Below are 27,031 nucleotides of genomic sequence, written 5' to 3'. Positions count from 1 at the left end.
GCTCGTACACACACAGGTGCTATAATCCAGAAGCAACGCGCAAAGGCATTCTTCACCCGGGATAAGCGACTTTCTTGATGTGGCGTATAGGTACCCTTCATATCGATGTGTTGAACAAGAAGGACTCATACATGCGATACAGTCAGGCCCTGTGTGTATCGTGAAAAGCAAGCAAGTTCCATCATCTGTAAAATGTGCGTAACTACCGCAGTGTCATGTGATAGGCAGATGACATCGGAGGTAAGGTCAACGACTGCAATGGCCATTACAGTCGGTGACGACGACCGAAGACACTAATCTGCAAAATGGATTTATTGTCGCGTTTTGCATCACAATTGAGGTCTCTTGGAATATTTTACATTACCAAATGTCATTTGCAAGGACACGCGCCGATTGCAACACCCAACTGTAACACTGAATACTGATCAGAGCCAAATTTGATTGTAATTTTCCACGTCCAAAACATGTGCAGTATATCTAAAAATAGAATCGATTGACCCGCCACTCTCAAGGCAGGGAGATCCTAGCCTCAACATCAACCACCCGCTCCGGAATATTACAAGCGTAAGGGACTCACCATTTTCGGAAGGCGTGCATTCTGTTTTGCAGAGTCCAGGATCACAATGGATATACAAAAAGGCTGCACTTGCCGCCAGCGTCGGACTCAGAGGATGAACATTCACTTCTAATACCAAGTCCCACCCATCATGGTGGTTCAACTTTAACCACACCACTTTCACCCGCCTCCCTCATTTCCACACTGCCATCTCGATCCATAATCTGACGGAGAGAAGTCCGCGTCAACGATCGTCCAAACTCTACAGGGACTCTCACTCCCGTCAGACAAAGCCCCAACATGTCTTTGAGAGTAGTCGCAGTGAGCCCGCTACCGTGGACAGGATTAGGCAACGACAGCCCTCGTAAGATGTGTCCTGGAGTTAGAACAGACCCTACTTTTCTTCCTCGCTTGGTTCGTGTCACCTTGCCTTGTCCAGCAACTGCAACAGTACTACTATTTCCAGCACCAGATGCAATCGCAATGTCCCGTTTTGCAACGTCCACTGCAGAGCGCACGAGGACGGCAATAAACGGTTTGAGCACAGCGGCTAGTAGTGCTGATGGTGCAAATGCCTCTTCGATCTCCGAATTTGTACGACGCTTGTCCAGAGACGGAGAGGGAAGTTCAGGAAAATGCGGAAGTCGCAAAGATCCGACGCTCCTATGAATAGCAAGAATGAGGTCCGGTGGACTTAATGAGACAATCTGCCGCGCAGAATAACGCCAAGGTCTGAGTATTTGAGAAGAAGCCATAGGTTGATGCGGTAGCCCTCGCCCATCTCCCGCAGCTTCCCCGGCGTATAGGGCAGTTTCTAGTCCACCTCCAAAAATCTTCGTCAAATCAATGATGGGTATTCGTAAACCCCGCTCAAGTTCGTGCGGCGGAACGATATCGCAAACCCATGATACTGTCTCGTCGAAAACAGGCTCCTTCTTCACTTTGGTGGTGACAGCAAGTGCGGGGTGGAAGCGTTTCTTTATGCCACAGACAAAGCAGGGTTCATCCACCGGCAGAAGCGCGGATTCTGTCTCCCTATCCTTATCCTTCACTTTGTCCTTCTTATCTTTCGCACTCGGGACAAGATCTTCGATCTTCGAGGACGAACGGGGAAAAAGCCCCGAATCTTCTAAGAAGGCATAGACATCACCAACAGTGAGGGACATCAATTCTGCGGAGGCCGAGGCTGCATGCTGGACATAAAGTGCTTGCAGTGCTCGAGCTCTTCCCCACTATGAACGGATTTAAAAATATGGTAGAAAAGTCGATACCGACAAAAATACGCACTTCGATAGCCTTCCGTCTCCCAGGCACAAGCGCCAGAAGATGCACCGGTGATGGAACGAGCTTATATGGTACCTGGAAAGGTGAACGGAACTTCATATCTATGGTAACGTCATATCAGAAAATTGGAGATGATCACGGGTTGCAACGCTAGCCAGAAATACCTTTGAGTGTCATGGGGACTCTTGGCAACAAACTCCGCAGAACCTTCTCGTATCCTAATTCATTTATAGATTCTTGAGGTTTTGTCACAGATTGCCTCGTAATCTCTGCAGGTTCACGTTCCAAGGAAGGAATATGCGGTGGAGGACCGGGAGGGACGGGGAGGAGGCGTGTCCCTCTATCAAGTTCGACATCGAGAACTTGTTCTGAACCAAGAACAGAGCTCGCTGCGTTCCCAGGGTCAAGCTACGTGAAGACTGAATATGAGTGACGCCAGGCCAAAAGCAAGACATACATCGATCCAATGCTCTACTTCCATTCTCCCGCCACTGGCCCACTCCATCACGACCTTCGCAAGAAAGGGCTCAGAAGATGAGCCTATGATGGCGAAGGGTACTTTGTCCACAGTACAAGGTTGCCGTTGTGTATTATCAGATGGAGCCACCGCCAAAACTGTCAAGCGTATCATGAATGAGGCCAGAGGTATCGACTACGGAAGCGTGGACATATATCACAAGGCTTAGAGGAGGAGAAAAGAATGCACGCACGTAAGAAGGAGCAGTGACACTGAGCATCCACCGGTGAGTATGCGATGGCGGAATACTGAGGTCTACACGTCGGCCTACACAGATACGATCAAACTTAATTGATATGTTGTAAAATGTGGGCATACTTGGCGAGATGAATAAACTTCTATCTGTGATATGCACACGAGCGGTGATATGGAATCGTGAAGTTGTGCTTCCTGGTATCGCAGGAGTTGCTGTGGTTTCTGCAACGTTATCAACAAGGGCAGGCGCGTCAACAACAAGATCGAGTTCAGGGCGAGCTCTATTTCGATGCGGAAAAGCCATTCGCCAAGGATGACGACTAACGCCCTCATATGCTCTCCTCGCAACTCCTTCCCTACTTTCGAAACTGGGAGAAGGCCTGCGTGGAGCAGTATCGATACTGAGAATGTCCACATCTGTATCTTCCTCATAAGCATGTATGCATCTCCGCTTCGGGGTTCTTCCAAGAAACGTAGCAAGGGCAGGGGAGTCTGCATGTAAACCGAGGGTGCGTGAAAGTAGGGTGCTGGGTATGGCTGCCGCGCCAGCAGCTCCCTGTCCTTCTTCGGAAACAAGAGACGCGGGAAGATTGACACCGACAGCTCGTTCGAAAAGTCGTTGTAGACCGACAACACTGCCTCCCCAAGGCACTTCAACACCTTCCTCCTCGACCCGATCTTTCTCCGCCTCATCACTGGAGGGTACTGGAACAGCACAAGCCGTGATGCACGCGTCGTGGCTGGCCCACTCAATACCATGAGCAAGCCGCGCATGATTCAAGAGCCCTTGAAGGGTGGTGAACTGCGTGCGAGTACAAGTAGGGCAAGTAAGAATAGCAATATGCTCATCGACGGCTATCTGTGAAGGGGGCAGACGGATATAAAGCAGCTTTTTCTGCGGGTGAAGTTTTGCTGCAGCCGTACGCGTCGGCCTGACCTTCGGAGGTATTCGCTCGCGCTGTGTTGGGGCAACAGGGGAAAATGAACGAAGAGAGGGAGGTTCAGGGTCGTCGTATACCGACTCTTCTCGATCAAATAAGAATGCGCAAGGTACTTCGACAGCGTTCAGGGCATCTAAAGCAGCCTCTTGAAAGTCGTCTGGTGTAGCATCAGGAACCGGAGTGGACGAGTCCCGGACGAGAGCCTCCTGTAGCATAAGTGCCCATGTTATGCGAGAGTCGATGGTGCTTAGAAGGCGTTGGCGGATAGCAATTTCCAGGTCGATCTCCTCAGCAATAAGCTGGCGTATTCCAAGGTCGGCTTCATCTGAAAGATATCAGGCGCAGGTTACACAGAAAGTTCTGGGCAACCACGCACCTTCTGTCACGGATTTAGTTTCAAGGTCGACATCGTGGTCCTCGTGAAGTGAGAAGCACCTGCGTTTGTGTGGAGGAGAACCGACCACATCATGTAAGGAAAGTGAATGGCTCATGTACCCATCTAGAGTATTCTACCGTGCTTGTCCCTCGAGAAGAACACATTGGACCAACCCCCACGGAAGGGGTCACATCGCGTTAAGTCACAATCGCGTCACGACTGTCACGCGCACGTTGTCACACGCCTCCTCACCACCGTCAACGACGTCGACATCCAACACAACTAACAAACAATGGGAATCAAAGGACTTACAGCGCTCATCTCCGAGCATGCACCAAAAGCTATTACAGAACACGACATAAAGACCCTCTTCGGACGCAAAGTTGCCATAGACGCGTCCATGTCCATATACCAGTTCCTTATTGCTGTCCGCCAGAAGGATGGCGAGATGCTCACAAACGACGCGGGGGAGACGACGAGTCATTTGATGGGTTTCTTCTATCGTACTATACGTATAGTCGAGAATGGCATCAAACCCGCGTATGTGTTCGACGGCAAGCCTCCCGAACTCAAGTCGGGTGTGGTACGTGGCTCAATCATATCGCATATGCATTGTCCTCACCTTCTCGCAGCTCTCAAAACGTTTTGAAAGGCGGGAGGAAGCTAAGGAAGAAGGTGAAGAGGCTAAAGAAACCGGTACTGCAGAGGATGTCGACAGGCTCTCTAGACGAACCGTCAAAGTCACAAAAGAGCACAACGAAGAATGTAGAAAGCTATTGAAACTTATGGGTATCCCTGTCATTGTGGTATGTCTTTTAATGTGCTCCGTAGCTCAGTTGTTAATTCCCTCTCAGGCACCATCCGAAGCAGAAGCACAATGTGCAGAGCTCGCCAGGGGAGGCAAGGTTTGCAACGCGTTGTCTTGTCAATGTCGGTACTCAACGAGATTCAGGTATATGCGGCAGGTTCAGAAGATATGGACACCCTCACCTTCAACACACCCATTCTCTACCGGCACCTGACCTTCTCCGAGGCAAAGAAAGCACCTATAAGTGAGATAAACCTCCAGAAAGCACTCGAAGGTCTCGAGATGGACATGTCACAGGTCTGTTCTGATTCGCCCCCTGATTTATCCCGAAACTGAATTTTTCAAAGTTCATCGATCTCTGTGTATTACTTGGTTGCGACTATCTCGAGCCAATAAGAGGAGTTGGACCGAAGAGTGCTTTGAAACTCATACGAGAGTACGGTGGGCTTGCAGGTGTTGTCGAACATTTGCGAGAGAAGTACGTGATTCCAGTCCTAAGTAACTTTATGTCTCTGACTCTGTCACTACTCAGGCAGGCAGAGAAGGAAGAGAAAACTGCCGATGCAGAAGATGGCGCCAAGAAGAAAAAGGGAGGCGTACAAGTACCCGAAGAGTGGCCCTGGGAAGAGGCAAAGAAATTATTTGAAAAACCAGATGTAGTTCCGGCTTCTGAGGTCGAGGTATGATATCTACTCACTGCTGTGCCATTAGCATGACCGCTTACATTCTTGTCAGCTCGAGTGGAAAGACCCAGATATCGATAGTCTTGTGCAGTTCTTAGTCACTGAGAAAGGATTCAAGTAAGCGCGGTCTTCCATCAGCACAGCCACCAATTGACGCGCATACAGTGAGGAAAGAGTCCGCAAAGGTGCCGAGAAGCTACAAAAATTCTTAAACGCAAAGCAGCAAGGTCGTCTTGATGGCTTCTTCTCTGTACAACCCAAAACCTCGCCGAAGAAGTCGAAGGTCGACGACGCAAAATCAAAAAGCAAAACTATTAAAGACGGAAAGGGCACAAAACGGAAGGTGAATATCTATTCGAGGCACAACGATCTTCGCTAACATTATATCAGGCAGAAGAGAAAGCAGGGGCATCAGGCAGTAAAAAGAGCAAGACGAAGAAATAACTGGTCAACCACGTAGCATATTCCTCTTCCGCTTTTATTATTTGCTAGGTGTTTTTCGATATCTGCACTATTTTATTAATTTTGTACTACAGCATGTATTTTTCTGCACTGTATATTACCGCCTAATCCTTATCTGATTAGCCGTTCAATCCAAACGCCATCCTTCCATCAATGAAAAACGGACGATATCCCACACTCTAACGAACACGTGTAGGGGGCATTTCAGCTTGAGTCAATGGCTGCTTCATTCTGCGTGATCGCAAAAGGTGGAGTAAATAAGGCACCACGTTCAAAGGTTCAAACGCAAGAGACCTCGTGTTTCCCTCGGGTTCGGGAACAAAGCGAGAGTGGCACATGCATGTCTCCTGACCTTGACCTTGACATCGACAAAGGTTCATCGTATCAGGGTACACAGGCAACACCCAGAGCCGCTATCCATCGCGGAAAAATGCGGTATCGACCGTCTGATAGCGGTGAGTATCAACTTTGAGCGATTGATGCATATCAACTGATTTGAACTCATCGATGGGCATCAAGATTCATCTCATGAGATTGTATCCGTTCAAGCCCCCGTAGCTCGCAAACACCGACATCCCCGAGCACCGACGACAGTCCAGATCGTGAATGATGACTTCGATGCTGTAACCCAGGACGTCGACTTTGAAACTGCGTCAGAGATGCGGGGATTCGATGGTGTCACTCAGGTGCATGTCCACAAGGAGGAGATGGAAGATGCCGCGCGATATAGTGGGGTTTATGGGGTTTATGGGGAGTGGGCGGAGAAGCATGAAATCGACTATGGGCGGGCGCCCTGATCTGCGGCAGGAGGAATACCTTTACGCTGAGGACCTTGCGAGGCGCGTACTTGATGCGGGGCTTAACGATCAAGAAACCGTACATTCATCGGACATGCGGCAACAGAACGCAGGCACTATGAAGCGTCATGGGTCTGAGGCAAGATCGAAAGTCATGGAGCGTGGAACGAAGGTCTCGATGTGGAGGGAAGATGTTGCGAGAAACGATAAGGATGAATTCGGGAATGTGGTTGGAAATAATGCCGCTGATACCGCTCAACGGACCCAGGAGTGGCGAAGCAAGTCGCCGCCAGTACCCAGAGATATAGAGGTCTGTCTCAATACATCATCAAATCGAACATGGGGTTGACCACCAGAATTTACAGAACCTGAAATCAGGACTTAGAAGAAGCCGCTCAAGTGTTTCTCAGACATATCGCTCGGAGAGAATATACACACCGTCTGATCTCAATTCAAACTGGTCACCTCAGGGGAAGAAAGCAAAACGCGATAAACGGGGTACTCCTCCAAGCCCGACACGTTCTGAGCGGATATATACAATGGCTGAACTCAATGCTCTATCCAAACATGTCAGAACCTCACCACTACAACCGCAACCAGCTACTTTCCCGCAAGATCCAACACCAACCAGGAGTTCCAACTAGCACCAGCTCGCCTCCACGTAGCCATCCTAGTAGAAACTGGCCTTCTGCGCCCGTGATGGGCGTTCGTTCAACTTCTACATCATCGGTTGAAATGGTGCTTGCGTCCTGCGAACCCTACGTTGCTTCATATAGCACCTGTACTTGCTAGTCTCGGAATTCGGCGCGAGGAACACCTGCGTGCATTTGCCCGATTACGAGAGGAAACGAGGGACAGGGAGATGAAGGAGGAGGTGTTGAAGAAAGGGGTAACTGTGCTTGAGTGGGCGATTTTGATGGACAAACTTCAATCTCTTTGATGTGATTTACTAGCTGTGCCTTGGATGAAATCATGTCGATTGGTTACTTTCAAGTCTCGATAGCGTACTACTCGACATATGGTGATCTTTCCGTATATCCGACAAATGATGACGGAAAATATCCATGTCAACGCCAATTGGAGATGACTATGATCTATGATTTCGGAGAACATGAGGCATGTCGCGTTAGCGGTAGTTCAGGATCATCTGATGGATATTGAAGACGATGATCATGATGATCAATATTTGCATAATTGAATTTGAAAGTCGACTCTAGATAAGATAATCATCAACTCGTCTCCTTCAATGGCAGCAACGATCTTTGAACGCGTCTCAGCTGACCTGCTGTGGTATTGAAATACGTCTCCACGGTATAGCAATGACATGATTATATTGGATGGTCCCGTGCCGGCTACCGAGCAACGTGTGGAGTTTCCAATGTCGTACTATGCATAGCAATTCCAACTTGATTCACTCACACTTATTTCCCTCCCTGATCATCACTACCACCATTAATCAATCACATAGCACCGCCCATTGCAATGGGAAGCAACACACCCTACTTCATCGGTATCGATGTCGGCACTGGCTCTGCTCGTGCCTCTCTCGTCGCACAAAATGGCGAGATCAAAGCCTCCTCCACAAAGGACACCATCACCTGGCGTGATAAGCACGATCACCGTATCTTCGAGCAATCAACGAACAATATCTGGGAGCAGATCTGTACTGCAGTGAAGGAAGTCTTAAAGGAATCTAACGTTCCCGCAACCGCAGTCAAGGGACTTGGCTTCGATGCCACCTGCTCTCTCGCCGTGTCAGATTTTGACGCGAATCCGATAACAGTGACCAAAGGAAATGATATTGGAAAGAATGGCGATCGGAACATCATTCTGTGGGCAGACCATCGCGCTGAGAAGGAGGCTGAACTCATCAACTCCACTGGATCCATTGTCTTGAATTATGTTGGCGGAACCATGAGTGTATGTAACAACCACTAATCTGGTATACCTTGCTAATTCTATTTTGCGAGCAGCTTGAGATGGAGGTGCCCAAGATTCTTTGGCTCAAGAAGCACATGGATCCTGCCCTGTTCGCCCGATGCCAGTTCTTTGACCTTCCCGATTTCTTCACATACAAAGCAACTGGAGATAGCACACGCTCCTATTGTTCGACTACCGTGCAAATGCTCTTTTGTTCCCGACAAAGGCTGGCAGCCGGACTTCTTCAATCGCATTGGTCTCGGTGAACTCATCGATGATGGCAACTGGAAGCAGATGGGCACCGCCCACGGCCGAGTGCAGACTGCCGGAAGCCCAGTTGGTCAAGGCTTGTCTCGACAGGCAGCTCAAGAACTTGGACTTGTGGAAGGCACTGCTGTTGGAAGTGGTCTGATCGACGCGTACGTCATACTCCATCAATGCGTCTACGTTGATATGAATATTCCTGCGTCATGCTAGGTATGCTGGCTGGATGGGCACAGTTGCCGCTCGATACACGGAGAATGGTCAGCTCTCAGCTGTACTTCCCTCTCTCGACGAGTCTCGGCACCGTTTGGCCGCTGTTGCCGGAACTAGCACCTGTCATATTGTTCAGGTGAGTTACCTGCACAATCTGTCCTTATAGTGACGAAAACGTTATTTCAGAGTCGAGAAGGTGTCTTTGTAAAGGGTGTATGGGGCCCATACAAGGTATTTCATTGCCATTCTGCATATCGATCGATGTTTCAATGATACATTCTTACAGGATGCAGCATTTCCTGGTTGGTGGATGAATGAAGGGGGCCAGTCGTCCACGGGACAGCTTATCGACTTCGTCATCACCACTCATATCGCGTATCCTGAACTCAAAGAACGTGCAAAGCAAGAGGGAAAGGCTATTCATACTGGTTCGTGTAGCTCTTCATGCTGGAGAGGTGTATTGTGTTTTGACGCCTGTCTATAGTCTTGCTGGACGTCCTCGAAAAATTGCGCCACGAGAATCACGTTGATACCTACACGGAGCTTACGAAGCATATACATTTCTATCCCGATTTCCATGGTGAGATGAGCTACAGTTTGATGTTGGTATCTTTGTTCACGTCTATCGCAGGAAACAGGTCTCCGATTGCCGACCCTCGAATGAGAGGCTCCATTGTTGGTCTTGAGCTGGTAAGTCGCCGCTTCGATCGAGAAGTGAACTTTGGCTAAAGTGATCTTCAGGAATCATCCATCGCCGACCTTGCTCGCAAGTACTACCTTACCCTCGAGGCTATCGCACTTCAAACACGCCACATTGTCGAGGCTCTCAACACGGCAGGGCATGACATCACGTCTCTGTATATGTCCGGTGGACAGGCAAAGAATGTGGTAATGATGCAGCTCTTTGCGGACACGTGTGACATCCCCGTGGTCCTGCCCAAGTCCCATTCCGAGGCGGTTGTTCTCGGTGCAGCGATGTTGGGCAGGATCGCAGCCGAAGGTGTCAAGGTCGGAGAAGACATGTGGAAGATCATGGTAAGACATCCCATGTAATCTACTGAACGTAGTAGATGCTGATTGTTGTTATCCAGGTCGAAATGACGCCTGCTGGTACCCTCGTGGCCCCCGGCGCTTCGCCGAAAGTGAAGAAGCTGTTAGATGCCAAATACAAGATATTCCGAGAGACGATTGATATCCAGAATCGGTGGAGACAGGAGATCGAAGAAGCTAGCTGTTGAAATCTGTATGTGCAGTCAAAGAAAGCGCAATTCAGTTCGTGATAGATTTCTGTATTATTGTACAAATATTGTATGGATGGAAGAACATGAGCTTGGTATGCAAGTTGACTGCGAGACAACTATGGAGTGCAATCGATCGAGAATTGGCTATCATAGTGATGCAAATATTGTAGATCGTGGTACTGGTGGAAGTAAAAGTGGGACGACGACAACTGAAGAAAAGCCCACGGCACTTACTTTATGAGATGCTTCTCCCGTTCCACCAGCTGAGCCTTGGGTCATCTTTGAGACCATTGTGCCCCCGTTGTAGGTTGACCTTGTTGCGTTGAACGCTTGACATCATCATCACTCGCACAATGTGGCATCGCCGCGGCTTGCCTCCGCGTCATATTCAGGAGCAATCCATTTTTTTTTAATCGATTCATCAAAGAGGAGCGATCGCAAGCAGCTCGCACTGTCATCGAGCAGGAGCGACATCGACGGGGCTCAACTTTGAAGCGTTAATGGTATTGTTTGAAGCGCATTCGTAGGTCGAGCGTTGCAAATCGAACGCAGGGAACTGAACAAACCGCGCCACTGCAGTGTGCACGATAATTGGTGTGATGCAGGAGTCCTACGCGTCCGGAGGAGCTTCACAGAAGTAACGTGAGAAATGGCCCGCAATATTCGAGCGTTAAGCGAAGATGTAACAGCCCTACGACTCGCGAGAGTTGGTTACTAACATGTATTCGATCACATTGATCGAAAACCTGTTAGTGACCAACTCTCGTAGGGCTCCAGAATACTCGGAGTCCTGAGTACACTCGGATAAACGATAAACGATTAGTCCTGAGTAGTAAGTACAGCTAACAGGTAGAACATTACATAATCAAAATCAACCCTTTTAAATAATAATTAGCCCCTATATCTACGGTACATCTTACCATCGATCCAACATCCAGCTGCCTACCATGACATCCTTTCAGCAACATATTGTTCTAACATTCTCAATTATCGTTGTTGTAACATCGTCTCTCTTTATGATCTTAATCCCTGCTTGGACGACTCCAATCTTGTTTGTAACAGGAGTATTCACCGGGGCATTTACACTCAGGCTTAGAAGGATTAACCCTGACCTTTTCAAGGATAGCGTACTTATGTTACTCGTAACTATATCATCGACTGCTATGCTTGCTCCTTTGTTTAAAGGCAAGTGGATTGCATTTTCAAAAACTATCAACTAATATATATATCACAGGTCTTGCCAGCTGTATAGGTCCTGGACAAAAGTTCATTGGATATGTATTACTCAGTCTTGTCAATTACTTCTTCGTCATGTCAACGATGAGACTGGAGTTTATTAAAGGCGGGGAGTTCATTAAAGGCGGGGGTTTCATTAGAGGCGGGGGTTTCGGAGGTGGGAATTCAAGTCAGCGCAACAATACCAGGATGATAGAGAATACGAGATCTACGGCTTGAAAAATCTAGTATAAATGATAGCATGTTGAGGGAATGCGAAACAACAGTACGATCAACACAGAAGATAATCCTACAACTGACAGGTGCTACGGTGACTGGGATGAATGAGGATCGAAAATCAACAGCTCGAAAACCTATACCATACGAAAGCAATATAACATAGTAGAACTACACACCAATATGAATGAAAACCATCCTCTGCTCTAGCGGCACTTTCGTCTTCACGGCGTTCGTAGCATGGTTGAGTGCCCAGGCCGCCTTCGTACAGTCCATCATACCACCATCCTCCAACATCTTCTCGTAGAAAGCTTCCACAGTGTATTTTGCCATAGCATCAGTGACCCCCCACAGCGTGCCAATAACGCTCTTGAACCCCGAAAATTGTAAACCAGCTGCGAGGTGAATGACCTCGTCGGGCGTCTCCTCATCACCGACAGCGGTATGACATGCCGATAAGAACGCGAATTCAGCGTGCGGAGAATTGTTCTCCATGATTTCAAGCAGCGTGAGTGGTTTGTCTCTCATGGCGAAACGTGAATTGTAAGGTTGCTTCCGGTCTTGCGTGCCATGACAAGCGAGGTGCACCCAGGTGTTACGTCGCAAAGCTTCGAGTGCACCTGCCTGTGTAGCCTCGTCACCAGAGATATTGGTGAACTTGATATTGGGGGAAACAAGTTTATGGACAAGCTTCAGCTCTCCGTTGACAGCGGGGAGTACTCTGCCTTGCCCTGCGCCCGGTTGACTTTGTCCAATTGCCGCGAAGGAGGGAGTCGCATGTGTCTTCATCATTCGCCGAGCTCTGATAAGAGCTGAAAGTGTGGGCGTGTAAGAGCAAATGTAGAGATCCTCCAGGCATGGCTCTCCACCAGAGCGATCTGCCGTCATTCGAAAGGGGTTAGCTGCATGGAGAGGGACGGACGTGAAGGCTGCCGTCGGACACAGCCATATTCGAGACCGAGGCTGCAATTCCAGGTCATTCTGGAGGACGTTGACTATCGGTAACATGATCTCGTCCCATACCATCCGCAAGAGTACTCGCAACTTCTTCCTCGGCTCTTCTGGGCGCATACGAGCCGTGTGCCGTATTGCCGTAGTGAAACCTTTCTTGAGCGTCTCCAAATCTGGCAGAGTGATGCGCGGGAATCGGACGTGGTGGGGCTTTCCTGAGGTCGGGACAATGATGGCGCTGCATGAGTATTGACTTGCAACGAGGATGACGACAGGGCCATGATGTGCTGCCACTTGCAAGTCTTCATACGACGGCGGGAGCAGGAACCGTGAGAAGCTTTCAAGATTACGGATCTCAGCTACCACTGCTCCCCACTGCTCCTGAAGTCTCCTGTACAGTATCACTGCTCGATCAGCAGCAGCTCGGTCAACGCTGCCAGCGGAAGCTTGAGCGCCAGAAAGACGCCTGCTGAGCTCCAAGAACTCGTGAGCAAGGTTGGCATTTTTCGACTCGAGGTCCTCAATGGGACTTCTCAGACGAGAGGCCAGGGACCATTGCTGGCCGCGGCCCTGCTCAACAAGTTCAATTGCGTCTCGTAGATTGTCAAGGCGCGTGGCACATGATGCCGCATCCACTGATAATGTTCTGGCACGACGAAAAGTAGAAGTAGCTTCATGCCGTGCAACAATTGAAGACCGGGTTGCCAAATGTCTATCAAGAAGCTCGAAACAGGTTTTGTAGGCTTCTAGTGTGGAGGCATGACTGTGACTCTCCGCCGCAAAAGTCCAATTGATCGCCTCATTGATACGTTCTGGGAATCCTTGAGTGGGGTGTCGTGATGCCAGCCTAAAGTTCTCTACAGCGAGTGACAAGTCAGCAGACTTGCGTTGTACTTGGTAACGAGACAAATAGGCTTGCTGCAAACACATATAACTGAAATATCTATCCGGGTGCAGCGAAGGCAAAGCCTCCAATGACTCTTGGGAGAGTCGAATGGCCTCCTCGATATCTTCATTCTTCCAAGTTTCCGTGAAACGAAAACAGAGCGCCGAGCTCAAGCTGTAGAGAGTTTTATAGCGATATGGATGGCCATGCGGCCTTAACTGAAGTGAATCCCAGTGGAGGTTGATGGCCTCGTCGAGATCCTCGCTGGCATCCAATTTGATATATCTGATTTTGAGCGCGAGGGCAAGGTTGTTGAGTGTGCTATCACGATATGGATTTCCAGGCGGGCGCAACGTCAGTGCCTCACGCCGGAGGCTGATGGATCTGATGATGTCATTAACATCACCGCGTTGGTTGAAACGGGTGCGGAGGGCAGCTCCTAGGTTGTCCAATGAGGAATCACAATATTTGTGCCCAACAGGGCGCAGGCCCAGCACTTCTTCATACAAAGAGATGGCCTCATTGAGGTCATCTAAGTTGCCTTGGTGATCAAAGCGGTAATCAAGTGACAAAGCCAGGTTATTCAGGTAGGTGTCACGTTCAGAATGTCCCTCGGGACCCAGAGAAACAGCTTCACGACGACATTGTATGCACTCGTCTAGATCATCAATGCTGCCGCGTTGTTGAAAGCGTGATCTGAGAGCCCATGCAATATTCTCGAGTGCTTTGGGACGGTGCGCGTTGCCCAGAGGACAGAGCTCGAGCACAACTCGTCGAAGGTGGATGCCTTCATCAGATGCGTCCATTGGAAGATTGTTGCATTCGCGGATCACATAATCGACGCCATTTGCCCCTGCCGCGATGCTACAAAGGTAGGTGCCCTCTGGACAAAGCGGCAATAGCTTGCAGGACAGTTCTGCGGATTCGTGGATATAGGCGGCGGTGCACTCCTTGCTGTAGCGCCAGATCAGCGCTTTAAGGAGGTGATAGATGGATAAAGGATGATCGGGGTGGCCCAGCGGACGCAATGCAAGGGCCTCGCGGAAGAGAGAAGTGATAGAGTCGATGTCTTGAAAATTCTTTCGAATGTAGCCTTGAAGGTGAGTCCACGCGAGGTTGGTGAGAGCCGCTGCCCGGTGAGGATGACCGACTGGACATTGGTCCAGGACAAATTGAAAATGCTTCACAGCATCGTTCAAGTGAGAGACCGTCTTGCTTGTCACGTATGTGGCAAATCGTTCATGGCCAACATCCGTGTCTTGAGCAATCTGACATTCAACGATGGACTACAGCAGGTGTTCCGTCAACATAACCCAACAACACAGAGGCTGATGTCACTCACGTCACGCAGTGCGCTGTCCTGATCGTCGCAATCGTGTAGGACAGTGGCCTTTAGTGTGAGGGAAGGATGAACACCACGAACGGACGGGAACGAGATGTCTACGAGATGTGAGTATATGCGCGTGAGTGAGAAGGAAATTGCTCACCGAAAGGTTCATTTCCGTGATCAAGCAGCGTATCCCACGATGTTTCAAGCTTTCCAACAACTTCTCCATTGCCCAGCATGTGGTCAAGCTCGAAGGAAGCCCTGATCTCGAATGATAACGTAGGCGACGCATCTAATGATCTACAGACAAAAGATCAGTCCTCGAGTCGCATCCGAAAGTTGCGATGGACTTTACATGGTCACGATTTCGCCCCACGCTACAGATCCATCTGATGCTAGTACTCCGATGTTCGATTTCCAGCGTCTCCTGGGGTCGACATTGAGGAATATGTAAATGCATGCGGGAATGCGCTCGGAAGCAACTTTGAGATTTTTGCCGCTGATGACTGTAAGTAGAGCGAGATGAGCACAAGAAAACACTAAGGTGACATAGAGTGACCGACCTTCAAGTCTGATAGACTGGCCTTCCCAGCTACCAGGGGTGATGGTGGGATCAAACAAATGACGAACGCCACGGAGCATTGTAGATTGAGTGGTGTGTAGAATGAGTAGTGAGAGAAGACAGGGAGTAGGGATATGGAGACTGCGAATGAAGTTCAGGTGAGAGGGAGAGGAAGGGGTCGAGTGTTGTTGAGGGCAGCCTGGGGGCGTTTGTGCGGTTGCAGCGGCTGAGTATTAGCAGGAGAGCAATATGTCATAAAGCCAGTCAAAAGTGACAGCGACATGTCAAGGTCACATGTTGCGAGTTTCCAAGGGTACTGTGGTGCAGATCGAACATGTTACTCCCATCATAGGTTGTTCGAGACGCATTACTCATTCTAGTAGCACAAGACCAAGGCACAATGTGGGATCCAATGTATTTCATAGTGCGCTGCACGGAAAAGCTGAATCATGCTATACGAATATAGGGGAAGGATTATCGAGTGTGTTGTGGCAAGGTGTCGAATGCAAGTCTTAGGAGAGACTTGTCGGAAATTCCCAAGACCTATTTTAAGCACCTCAACCACACTAGTATATATGTAACTTACATAATAAGGATGTCGGGACCTGAACCACCATGTCAGGTAAGCATCAGGTAACCGACCCGAAAAAGATAAATTCTGAGAAAGCTTTATCTAGCGTAAAATTCGTATAAAAACTATCAGAATTGTACCCCACATGAGAAACCTTTGAATACCCGGACTTACTTAGACCCAATGTTTGACATATCTGATTTTGAGCACGAGGGTAAGGTTGTTAAGACGCTTAACAACCTTGCCCTCGCGCTCAAAACTTAAGCGCGCTATCACGATATGGATTCCCAGCCGGGCGCAACATCAGTGCCTCGCGCCGGAGGCTGATGTCACTCACGTCACGCAGTCCTGATCGTCGCAACCACGTAGGACAGTGGCCTTTAGTGTGAGGGAAGGATGAACACCACGAACGGACGGGAACGAGATGTCTACGAGATGTAAATATATGCACGTGAGTGAGAAGGAGGTTGCTCACCGAAAAGTTCATTTCCGTGATCGAGCAGCGCATCCCACGATGTTTCAAGCTTTCTAACTTCTCCATTGCCCAGCATGTGGTCAAGCTCGAAGGAAGCCCTGATCTCGAATGATAACGTAGGCGACGCATCTAATGATCTACAGACAAAAGATCAGTCCTCGAATCGCATCCGAAAGTTGCGATGGACTTCACAGGGTCACGGTTTCGCCCCACGCTACAGATTCGTCTGATGCTAGTACTCCGATGGTTGATTTCCAGCGTCTCCTGGGGTCGACATTAAGGAATATGTAAATGTATGCGGGAATGCGCTCGGAAGGGACTTATGAGATTTTTGCCGCTGATGACTGTAAGTAGAGCGAGATGAGCACAAGAAACACTAAGGTGACATGGAGTGACCGACCTTCAGGTCTGATAGATTGGCCTTCCCAGCCACCAGGGGTGATGGTGGGATCAAACAAATGACGAACGCCACGGAGCATTGTAGATTGAGTGGTGTGTAGAATGAGTAGTAGGGAGAAGACAGGGAGTAGGGATATGGGGACTGCGAATGAAGTTCAGGTAAGAGGGAGAGGAAGGGGTCGAGTGTTGGTGAGGGCAGTCTGGGGCGGGGCGTTTGTGTGGTTGCAGCGGCTAAACTAGTATTAGCAGGAGAGCAAAATAAAGGTCAGTCAAAAGTGAAAGCGACGCGTCAAGGTCAGTCGGGGAACATGTTGCAAGTTTCCTAGAGGTACTGTGGTGCAGATCGAACATGTTACTTCCATGATAGGTTGTTCGAGACGTAGTACTCATTCTAGTAGCACAAGACCAAGGTATAATTTGGGATCCGATGTATTTCATAGTGCGCTGCATGGAAAAGCTGAACCATGCTATACGAGTATGGGGAAAGGATTATCGAGTGTGTTGTGGCAGGTGGAATGCACGGTGTCGAATGCAAGAGGAGGTAAACACTCAATGTTGCCCCTTTATGCATGTAATGGGTCGAGTACAAATTTTAAACCATTGGAATTTGGGGGCGAACGAAAAATTAACAAAGGCAACTTGTTGGGTCCTGTTTGGACAGCGAAATTCGAAATTCGTATCATGTGACTCACCCGTGAGAGTTGCCAGTTCATCCGGGAAACGCCGGGTCAAAGCAATGGCAAGGCGTACTATGTAGTATTAGTTCTGATAATATCATTATCATCGTCCCCTGTATATACTTGTAATGACGTTAAACACTCAGTGGGGACACTCAACGTTAAACCTTAGATTTCGATTCTTATTACTCTAGCGAACCAAGGCATATTCTTTCCTCACATATATTCTATGGTCTCTTGCCTCTGGCCCAGACAGAGCAGGCGAGTGCAGATGATGATCGATGAATATTTGAATCATTCGTTCGTTGCATATCGTGTCTTCCCGTACGTTTGACCAGAGCATTCGGTCGTGCACCTATTCATCTCCGTAACACTTGCACATCCGATCATCACATCAAACACTCCACCCACAAAAGGTCAACCAAGGATTCACCACATCACGCTTCGCTATTATATCATCCTCCAACCAGACGACCTCATCTGGATCCAGGACTATCATTGCTTGCTAGTCCCTTGCATGCTCAGGAATGCGATGTGTTCTGAATGTGTTAGCGTTCTTCTTTCCTTTCCTTTCATTCCATTTGCTCTGTGCTCTCCCATGTTTTCCTTTCTCGTTTATGATGGATGAAAGAAGGGCAAGAGTTTGATATACACCACATAGGATCATCTTTTCATCCACACGTCTTTCTCAAGCTCTGAAGTGTTTAGGTAATTATCACGTACGTCCCCTCCTTCCCTTCCTCCACTCCCTTTACTCTTCCACCACCTCATCCTCCCCAATAAAAACCAACCGAAAATACCCACTAACCAACCTCATGGGCCACAAAGAAATCCTTGACAGAATGCTAGCTCTAACATCATCGTCTTCCCAACCTACTACACCCGCCACTTCACATCGTATGTGTCTTCTACTTCGTCTCGGGTTGCGAGTGTCCATACTTCGCTTAGAGCTGGTGCGACTGCGACCGAGATATCAAACGGCACTGGACCTACCCGCTGACCGAGTCTCACACAGAGGCAAAGGAGTAGAAGGTGGAGCTACTGTTGAGAAACATGCAGGTATCAATGTGCAGTGGCATGTAGCTGCTGTTACTCATTTCTAATTTGGGTGAATGTGAGGAATACTTGGTTTTGTTTTTATGTGGTGGGCGATGCTGATGTGCACGCACGTAAATCTGAACATACGCAAGCCTTGTATCAATATAATGATATCATTGGGTTTCAGTAGCATTGCTGCAACATCCTCCTGCATCCTCTCGCACCCTCTCCCCGCACCCTCGAGCACCCTGCCCTGTCTCGCACTTTTTTATACCGTCTAGCACCATCTCGCGTTACCGTTGTCTTGTGCCTTCTTATACCGTCTCGCGATGTCGTTGCACACTATCTTGCAGCTTCGCTGGATTCTCTCCCACCTTCTTGCGTTGTTACCATCTACAATATTAAAGCACGAATAATCGCTGACGTCGGATGCTATAGCGTCCACCATGTACTACTGTGTTGCTGCGCGTTCATAGTTCTGTCTCTTCTTTACGAGATCCTTTCCTCACTACTATGGCGACCTCTGCTTCATTTCACGGTGTTGTTGGTCTTCAAAATGGAAGCAAGAATCTTGGCGATACGACGGACACTCCAGAAATCAGGGATATTCGTGTAAATGTGTGGTATTTCAAGTTGCGCAAACACTGCTTCTGCCGAAGATGAATTCTATCTATTGGATGCGCTGACAACTATCAGTCCTATCATTGACGACGAAGGCAAATCTGCGCATTACCTTCACCTCTTTGCTAACGATGTACGTGATTTCTTCTCCGTCTTCGTACTTTTGCTCATTCATTTATCTATATAGGACTTACAACCCCTTCCTAATGGCGCTCGCACCTTTCAAACGGCCATCATAGCAGTTAAAGTTTCACGCAGTACCCTTTCAGTCAAGCAGGAAAATGGATGTCTCACAATATGGTTGCAGGCCCCACTACGAATGGCGGGAAGTGCATAGGACAACTTATTGACTTCATCATCACCGCTCATACCGCGTATCCCGAACTCAAAGAACGTGCAAAGCAAGAGGGAAAGGCTATTCATACTGGTTCGTGTAGCTCTTCATCCTGGAGCGACGAATAGTGTTCTCACCGTCTGTTCATAGTCTTGCTGGACGTCCTCGAAAAATTGCGCCATGAGAATCATGTTGATACCTACACGGAGCTCACGAAGCATATACATTGCTATCCCGATTTCCATGGTGAGATAAGCTACAGTTTGATGTTAATATCTTTGCTCACATCTATCGTAGGAAACAGGTTTCCAAATGCCGACCCCCGAATGAGAGGATCCATTGTCGGTCTTGACCTAATAATACTTTGATTGACAACTGAACTTTGGCTAAAGCGATCTTCAGGAATCATCTATCGCCGACCTCGCTCGCAAGTACTTGCAAGCGGAACTGCACGACGAGGCGTGCAGATTAGTGTGATGTAGTGACCTACACGTCTGGAAGAGCTCGACATTAGCCCCTATTGTATTTTTACCTTAAATAATAGATACATCTCGATTTTCTTTTCTTACTATCGATCGATCCAGCTCGCTACTATGACAACCCTTCAGCGATGTGTCGTCCTGACATTCTCAACTAACATTGTTGTAACATCATTAGTTCTCATGATCTTAATTCCCGCTTGGACGACTCTAATCTTGTATGCAACAGCAGTACTCACCTGGGCGTTTACATTCCTCATGGTTGGCCTCTACCCTAACCTTGCCAAGGGTAACACGCCGGTTATGTTACTCGTGACCATAACATCGACCGCTATGTTCGCTACTATTGTCCGCGTGTTCGACGGCACATTGGATGCAGGAGAGTGACTTGCATTATGTTCAGGATTCACAAACTAATTTATATATATCACAGTTCCTCTAATCCAGGGCATCGAAGTATCTGGATACACTTTGCTCGGTCTCGCCTATGTCATCTTCATCGTGTTGACAATCGGACTATCATACGAGATATACAAGGAACAATCGGAGGTGGGGGGTTCGTCGAAGGCGGGTGTTTCAGAGACAGGAGTTTCGGAGACGGGGAATCCCAGTCATATCCTCATTGACACTATCGAAACGATCACTCCTGACCCTGAAAGTTAACCAAAGTATTCTTTACTAGTAAGTCGTTGTATTCCTGATTAACGACAGGAGCTTTATATGTTTTCAACCCACAGCAGGAACCTTAGACTTATGGCCCGAGTTTACCTTCACCCTCCACACCACAGTCTGTTGAATTCAGTGTTAGAGTATCAACCATTGATCACAGAAGAAGACCCGTACTACTTGTATGATTTGCGTGTCATGCTTCCACGGCACTGCTCTGACTTTATATATTTATCATTATGCTGATATTTGTCCTGAGTTCGAGCCTTACTCACCAGGACATGTAACCGAACGACAGCAGAAGTGCGCTGCCTTCGATCATTGTCATCGGGCGATGCAAAGTTTCCAAATGATGAATATCGCTCATATAACGTCGAACGCCGTCATAAAGGTACCAGTAGGCGTCATTCTTTTACAACCCTTGTCAGCAATTTTCAAACCGACTCTACAAATCTGAGAAATCACCCTGCTAGTACATAGAACTCATACTGAGGTGACCTAGGGAAGTATTAAGAGGCTTCATCCAGGCGTTATAGGTGTGTCGAGTGTTATCTGACGTGCGCCAAGTTGCTCACAAGCATTCTAAAGTCCCACTTCAGTCACCGACAGGTGTTCGACCAATCAAATTTTGCGCTTACTTAGTTGTGCCGCGACGAATTTTAGAGGACCTTCCCAGAGTGAGATGCTTCAGCCGTTCCACCAGCTGAGCCTTGAGTCATCTTTGAGACCACTGTGCCCCGTTGTAGGTTGACCTGGTTGCGTTGAACGCTTGACATCATTACAACTCGCACAGCGTGGTCACTATCGCTGCGGCTTGCCTCCGCGTCATATTCAAGAGCCATCCATATCTTCGCATTTTTCTCAATCGTGATTCATCAAAGAGGAGCGATCGCAAGCAGCTCACACTGTCATCGAGCAGGAGCTACATCAACGGCCCGGGCTGAAGCGGTCATGGTATTGTTTAAAGTTTAAAGCGCATTCGTAAGTCGAGCGTTGGAATGAACGCAGGGAACTGAACAAACTGCGCCACTGTGCATGTCGAGGTATGATTATATGGTTGGTGTGATGTAGTGGATTGCAAGAGACCTACGCGCTTCACCGTGACATCATCGCCGAAGTAACATGGTGATGTGTGAAATTTTGAACCAGGCACGCCGCGCCTCCCCTTCCACTCCTTTCTCTCTCTTGCAAATCAATGGATATCATATTCTTGGAGGAATGTCGTAAGTGAAAATGTGAATCCTCTAGGCTCTGGTTCAGAGTTCCTACTCGTGCTGCCACTCAACAAGTATTTCAGTGCGCTTCAGCTAGTGCACCACTAAATATCAATTTTGTCGAACTAGTGACAGCAATCCTCAAATCCGGCTCAGTGCATGCGGTTGTCCTCCGTGGATTCAAGTTTTTACTCAAGGAAACAACCATATTCCGTGCTAATACTCAGGTTGGGGATGCAGGGAGTTATTATAGAGCTTCAAGGTGTTATCGTCTCGAACTGGCCAAGGTGAGGACTTCAGTTAATATCCTATGGAATAGTATATCTGACTGAAATACAGGAGCGTGTCCGAGGAAGCTGCTCGTATTTGTCGTTAGGTTCGAACCCGCCGTTCGTGAGTGTTTGCGTCTCTCTCATTTCAAAAACCACGTCTTGTTTCAAAACCGTTTCTCATTTTCAAAACAAATGAGTTTCATTTCACCCACGAACGCAAATGCTGATCACACCTGTAGTATATCTCAATCTCCTGAACCCCGTACAAGCACTCATCATCATCTCCGGTCTTCTGGTTGGTTCTTTGATCGTTGCGTAGCGCATCACAAGATGACAAAGTAATTAGCGATTTTGTGGTGTTCAGTCTTGTGCGACGATGGTGCAGAGCTGATTTACTCTGAGGCTCTGACCACGCTGGCTCTACTTCTCTCTCTTGAACCTAGGCGGCGTATATCGCGCAATCAACCAAGGCCTTGTCAATACCGAGAAACTCCTACACCTCCTCAATGAGCGGACTTTTTCTCTCCTCTCTCGTTCGTCATCCCCTCCTAATCGTGTCTTGATGTCTCTAACTACTATTACCAACAACAGATCATTGCCAACCAGCGTGTTCTTTTTTCTTGAGCCTACCCCGTTCACACTACTCACACTTACGACCCCCGCCGCGATCAAGCCCTGTAGCTGGACAGCCATGGACCTCTGGTGTGCGCCGTTCATCACAGGGCTCTATACCCTTCTCACGCACGCTCAAGCACTCCGACACTTCCGATAGCACACTCCATAGAACGCACCGGAACACACCCCCGACTACCTTGCGATCTAACTCATCAATACATTTGAAAGCCACTGCATCCTTCGCATCCACTTTTTTTTAAAAAAAAATCCAATTTCTGTCCATTGAGGATGATACCCTATGTAGGATAATCTATGGGACCCCCGGTGTCCCTTCTAATCTCTGACGCATCAGCTTTGCGTTCCATCCAAACCGTTTGTCGTGCAGTGAATCGAAGACGGTTTCCTTTGCAACCCGCATATGCAACTACATTTAATGGTTGTCAAGGTTTGACTCTAGCACGAACCGTGCTTGACTAGGACTAGTGACTTTCGAACGGATCACTTTGCTCACGGTCAATTATACGTCGAGGTGAGAACGCGAAGAGACACATGTAAGCCTAGTGGCTTACCATCGCTGACGCAGCACATGACGCAACCTATGACGCAACTATTTCGATGACGCGTCTTAGCTACATCGCTGATTGGACACTGTGCACGATACGGATCCATATATATGAGATCATCTCTTTACCGTATCCTCAATCATACGCTCTTCCGCGTTACCGCTTGTCCGTTAGTGTTGCCGTCGACGTTGGCGGCATTACAACACACTGTCTATTTGCAGAGGCGAACAAAGGACAAGACATGCTAATATTGTATTTCAACACAGATACTATATCTTCGAAGAGCCGACTGAGGATTGTATGCTAAGAACACAGCTCTCTAATTACCATGCAATTCAGAGTCACGTGAGCAGTCTTTTTTTGTGGCGGGTTGACCAGGACGAGGAAAGGCTTTACACGACTACTTTCAATGACCGCCAAGGTCTCATGCTCTCTTACACAGGATCTCAGAACCGATCCTTTTAACTATATACTACGTTGTCCCGCGTCGAGATAAGCTGCGATGTGTACTTGTAAGTGACTTAGGTATAACATTACATAATCGAAATTAGCCTCTAATGTATTTTTACCTTAAAAATACTAGCCCCTATACATCACGATTGACCATTGATCCAACATCCAGCTCACTACTATTGCAACCTTTCAGCGACTTATCATTCTATCGTTCTCATATAACATTGCGGTAACATCATTAGTCCTCATGATCTTAATTCCCGCTTGGATGACTCCAATCTTGTTGGCAATAGTAGCACTCACATTGGTGTTTGCACCCCTCATGTTTGGCCTCTACCCTGACCTTGCGAAGGGTAACACATATATGTTATTTCTGACCATATTATGTTCCTCTATGTTGGCTACTATTTTCCGCATGTCCGGCGGCACATTGGATGCAGGAAAGTGACTTGCATTATTTTCAGGATCCACAAACTAATATCGGATATGGGGGTTCCGGAAACGGGGAATCCTAGTCATAACACTATCGGGACGATCACTCCTGACCCTGAAAGTTACCCAAAGGATTCTTTATAAGTGAGTCATTTTAGTCCTGATTAACGACAGAAGCTTTATATGCTTTCAAGCCACAGCAGGAACCTTAGACTTATGGCCCGAGTTTACCTTTACCCTCCACACTTCAGTCTGTTGAATTGACTATCAACCATCAATCACTTAGATAACGCAGCCGAGGAAGACTCGTACTACTTGTATGATTTGCGCGCCATGCTTCCACAGTGCTGCCGCCGACGAGCTAGCTTTCTATATTTATCATTATGCTGATGTCTGTCCTGAGTTCGAGCCTTACTCACCAGGACATGCGACCGATTGACAGCGGAAGAGCGCTGCCTTCGATCATCATCATCAGTCGACGCAAAGGCACTAGTTGAATATCGTTCATTTGACGTCGAATCATGAGGGTACCAGCGGAGTTCTTCTTTCACGACCATTGTCAGCAATTTTCAGACCGACTCCACAAATCTGAGAAACCACCCTACTAGTACACAGAACTCGTACTTAGGGGATCTAGGGAAGTATTAAGGGGCTTCACACAAGCGTTACAGACGTGTCGAGTGTTATCTGACGTGTGCCAAGTTGCTCACGAGTATTCTAAAGTCCCATTTCAGTCACGGACATGTATTCGACCAGTCAAATTTTGCGCTTACTTAGTTGTGCCGTGACGAATCTCAGAAGATCTTCGATAGTCGGTCGAACATTGCAGGGACTCCAGCAGCGCTCGATCATGCTCCAATGTTCTTCCGCGATCTTCGGCTCCTCCGGGCGTCTGGGTTTTTTGCCATCCACTACCATCATAATAATCTGCATCTGCTGTTTGATGTAATAGTAGGGGACCTTCCCAGAGAGAACCTGAAGCAAATATATACTTCAGTGAGTAGCTACGCAAAGGACTGACCGCACCTGCAACATGATGCTGCCAAATGAGTAAATATCAGCTTCTTTAGTAGGGCGATTGGTTGAGCCGTCTTGGTTTTCAGGTAGAGCGAACAGCTCTGGGGCTCCCCACCGAATATTGCCAGAGATGGTAGAAGAGAAAGTTGATGAACCAAAGAATTCGGATACAACACCGGAGAGCCCAAAATCCGAAAGACAAGCGGTGCCATTCTCCATCACCAGAATATTGGACTGAAAGATTGTCAGCGTGTTATATTGAAAGAGCTGGTCTCGACAAACCCCACTGAGGTCTCCATGTACAACTTGATTTGAATGAACTAAGGGAACGATCAATATAGTCAGCACACTGGATATCAACACGCCGGACAGATACGGACGATAACATAGACCACTTGCGATATCGGACAGCTAATAGCGGAATCGTCTCAATCAGCTTTGGGCAAATTGAACATGACTCACGAGTTTGAATCGATCGGGTATCAGAAGGTCTCGATGGGACTCAAGATACGAAGTCAAGGATCCATTTTTTGCCCATGGAGACACCATGGCAGTAAACGGACCGAATCCGATGGCGACGCCATATAATGGGAGGATGTTGGCATGGATAAGTTTTCGCCATATGATCAATTCTCGACGCAACCTCTGACGAAATAGACATCATGGTTGCGTTTTCTTAGACGCAAAACCCAAGTACTTACCTTATCCTTCTTGATTCGATCATTCTCATCAAAGAAGTAAGATCTGATGGCTTTAACTGCCACATTCTGTGGAAGGTTTCTGCAGAGTTAGTGACTGAGGGCCCACTATATGTTGCAAGTCACGTCGGCAGACCTCTTCAGTGGATCGTGTAGACAAAACTAAGCTGCATTTCCAAATATCTCCGAAACCTCCGTGAGCAATTGGATAGTTGGATTGCTTGCGAAGATGCTGAGTGAGGTCGTTGAATGATCTGCTACCAACAGAATAAGTAGGTTCCCAACAGATACTTAAAGCTGAAATTCGCACATTTGCTCCTCACCTCGGACTTGATTGACTGTGGTAGGTAACATTGACGCCAAGGGACCCGCTTTTTGATATTGAGTGCGACTATTTATTCGATGTGGCCTTGAAAGAAAACTCGGGGACTAGTTAAAATACTCTCATCAGTAGACTGAAGGACGGCTGGGCACTTGAGTACCGACGTGTTCATGTGGATTTTTGAATCCCTAGTACCCGGGAAGCGGCGACATGTGAATATTAATGTTGTATACGGGTATCAGGGTGAACGTTTTCAAAACGGTGGCAAAATGCAATAGGCTGAGGGTAGGCTTCAATAGCCCGGGAAAAAGTGAAGTTGGAAGCTTACCGTAGAGCCAATATGATGCCTCAAATATTATTAGTTGCATTTATATCAGAATGATGAGTCATATCCGCGGGCCCAATGACACCTTACTAAGCACGCCATAACTCCGTTTTCCATTTAATTATAGCTTGCCCAGTTCTTGGGGGAGCGGCGCCCGACTTCTACCACAGCCGATCTGCCAGATACAACGTTTGGGGAAGTCGAGATCCAGAACCAAATCCTGAGTATTTGTCCAGCGAGGATAAGGATGCACCGTTTGCAAACAGGTAACCATCAGGTATTACAGACGCCTTCTAGAGTGACCAAATCTGCTCGCCGCCGCAGCGCCGCTTCTGGATTCAGAGAGATGAGAAACATTAATGACATAGACTTGGCGGCATCCAGTTTGGTCATGGAGAATGCGAAAAAAAGACAGACACGTACGC

The 27,031-nt window shown here is 48.0% G+C and overlaps 8 protein-coding genes across 8 annotated transcripts; 5 read left to right on the top strand and 3 right to left on the bottom strand.

Moving 5' to 3' along the window:
* Positions 1-213: 213 nt before the first annotated feature.
* Positions 214-4,031, bottom strand: DFJ58DRAFT_807417 (uncharacterized protein). Its single transcript, XM_041391238.1, has 8 exons — positions 3,870-4,031; positions 2,676-3,818; positions 2,551-2,624; positions 2,298-2,492; positions 2,005-2,248; positions 1,844-1,941; positions 578-1,788; positions 214-523 (listed from the first exon to the last, which is right to left on the bottom strand). Exons 1-7 carry the CDS (start codon positions 3,982-3,984, stop codon positions 706-708), a joined length of 2,952 nt encoding a protein of 983 aa, XP_041239684.1. The 5' UTR covers positions 3,985-4,031; the 3' UTR covers positions 214-523; positions 578-705.
* A 76-nt stretch (positions 4,032-4,107) lies between these two features.
* On the top strand, positions 4,108-5,959 carry DFJ58DRAFT_807413 (PIN domain-like protein). Its single transcript, XM_041391237.1, has 9 exons — positions 4,108-4,452; positions 4,502-4,675; positions 4,724-4,774; positions 4,822-4,974; positions 5,025-5,155; positions 5,210-5,357; positions 5,413-5,477; positions 5,526-5,703; positions 5,751-5,959. Exons 1-9 carry the CDS (start codon positions 4,162-4,164, stop codon positions 5,802-5,804), a joined length of 1,245 nt encoding a protein of 414 aa, XP_041239683.1. The 5' UTR covers positions 4,108-4,161; the 3' UTR covers positions 5,805-5,959.
* Positions 5,960-6,043: 84 nt separating this feature from the next.
* DFJ58DRAFT_807412 (uncharacterized protein) lies at positions 6,044-7,927 on the top strand. Its single transcript, XM_041391236.1, has 7 exons — positions 6,044-6,277; positions 6,342-6,565; positions 6,630-6,929; positions 6,985-7,188; positions 7,235-7,365; positions 7,412-7,829; positions 7,902-7,927. The coding sequence occupies exons 1-6, from the start codon at positions 6,163-6,165 to the stop codon at positions 7,557-7,559; spliced, it is 1,122 nt and encodes a 373-aa protein (XP_041239682.1). The 5' UTR covers positions 6,044-6,162; the 3' UTR covers positions 7,560-7,829; positions 7,902-7,927.
* A 174-nt stretch (positions 7,928-8,101) lies between these two features.
* DFJ58DRAFT_856138 (uncharacterized protein) lies at positions 8,102-10,254 on the top strand (the record flags this gene model as incomplete). Its single annotated transcript, XM_041393920.1, has 10 exons — positions 8,102-8,539; positions 8,593-8,725; positions 8,766-8,958; positions 9,017-9,152; positions 9,203-9,247; positions 9,303-9,444; positions 9,501-9,596; positions 9,648-9,706; positions 9,758-10,051; positions 10,108-10,254. The coding sequence occupies 10 exons, from the start codon at positions 8,102-8,104 to the stop codon at positions 10,252-10,254; spliced, it is 1,683 nt and encodes a 560-aa protein (XP_041239681.1).
* A 1,549-nt stretch (positions 10,255-11,803) lies between these two features.
* On the bottom strand, positions 11,804-15,622 carry DFJ58DRAFT_68318 (CHAT domain-containing protein). The gene is made up of 5 exons (XM_041383257.1): positions 15,437-15,622; positions 15,229-15,379; positions 15,034-15,173; positions 14,889-14,986; positions 11,804-14,832 (listed from the first exon to the last, which is right to left on the bottom strand). Exons 1-5 carry the CDS (start codon positions 15,513-15,515, stop codon positions 11,881-11,883), a joined length of 3,420 nt encoding a protein of 1,139 aa, XP_041239680.1. The 5' UTR covers positions 15,516-15,622; the 3' UTR covers positions 11,804-11,880.
* Positions 15,623-19,108: 3,486 nt separating this feature from the next.
* Positions 19,109-20,027, top strand: DFJ58DRAFT_732263 (uncharacterized protein; the record flags this gene model as incomplete). Its single annotated transcript, XM_041386154.1, has 7 exons — positions 19,109-19,218; positions 19,292-19,349; positions 19,404-19,473; positions 19,524-19,643; positions 19,701-19,796; positions 19,848-19,891; positions 19,953-20,027. 7 exons carry the CDS (start codon positions 19,109-19,111, stop codon positions 20,025-20,027), a joined length of 573 nt encoding a protein of 190 aa, XP_041239679.1.
* Positions 20,028-20,237: 210 nt separating this feature from the next.
* Positions 20,238-20,735, top strand: DFJ58DRAFT_807376 (uncharacterized protein). The gene is made up of 2 exons (XM_041391235.1): positions 20,238-20,405; positions 20,460-20,735. Exons 1-2 carry the CDS (start codon positions 20,288-20,290, stop codon positions 20,690-20,692), a joined length of 351 nt encoding a protein of 116 aa, XP_041239678.1. The 5' UTR covers positions 20,238-20,287; the 3' UTR covers positions 20,693-20,735.
* Positions 20,736-24,950: 4,215 nt separating this feature from the next.
* On the bottom strand, positions 24,951-26,313 carry DFJ58DRAFT_732262 (kinase-like domain-containing protein; the record flags this gene model as incomplete). Its single annotated transcript, XM_041386153.1, has 9 exons — positions 24,951-24,961; positions 25,018-25,219; positions 25,271-25,495; positions 25,544-25,581; positions 25,642-25,672; positions 25,724-25,906; positions 25,963-26,028; positions 26,096-26,216; positions 26,270-26,313. 9 exons carry the CDS (start codon positions 26,311-26,313, stop codon positions 24,951-24,953), a joined length of 921 nt encoding a protein of 306 aa, XP_041239677.1.
* Positions 26,314-27,031: the final 718 nt, after the last annotated feature.

The sequence above is a fragment of the Suillus subalutaceus genome (genome assembly GCF_016647625.1).
Source record: "Suillus subalutaceus strain FC151 chromosome Unknown DFJ58scaffold_121, whole genome shotgun sequence".
NCBI classification, from domain to species: domain Eukaryota; kingdom Fungi; phylum Basidiomycota; class Agaricomycetes; order Boletales; family Suillaceae; genus Suillus; species Suillus subalutaceus.
The sequence above is the reverse complement of the archived record's forward strand: the minus strand, read 5'-3'. Positions and strand labels throughout refer to the sequence as shown.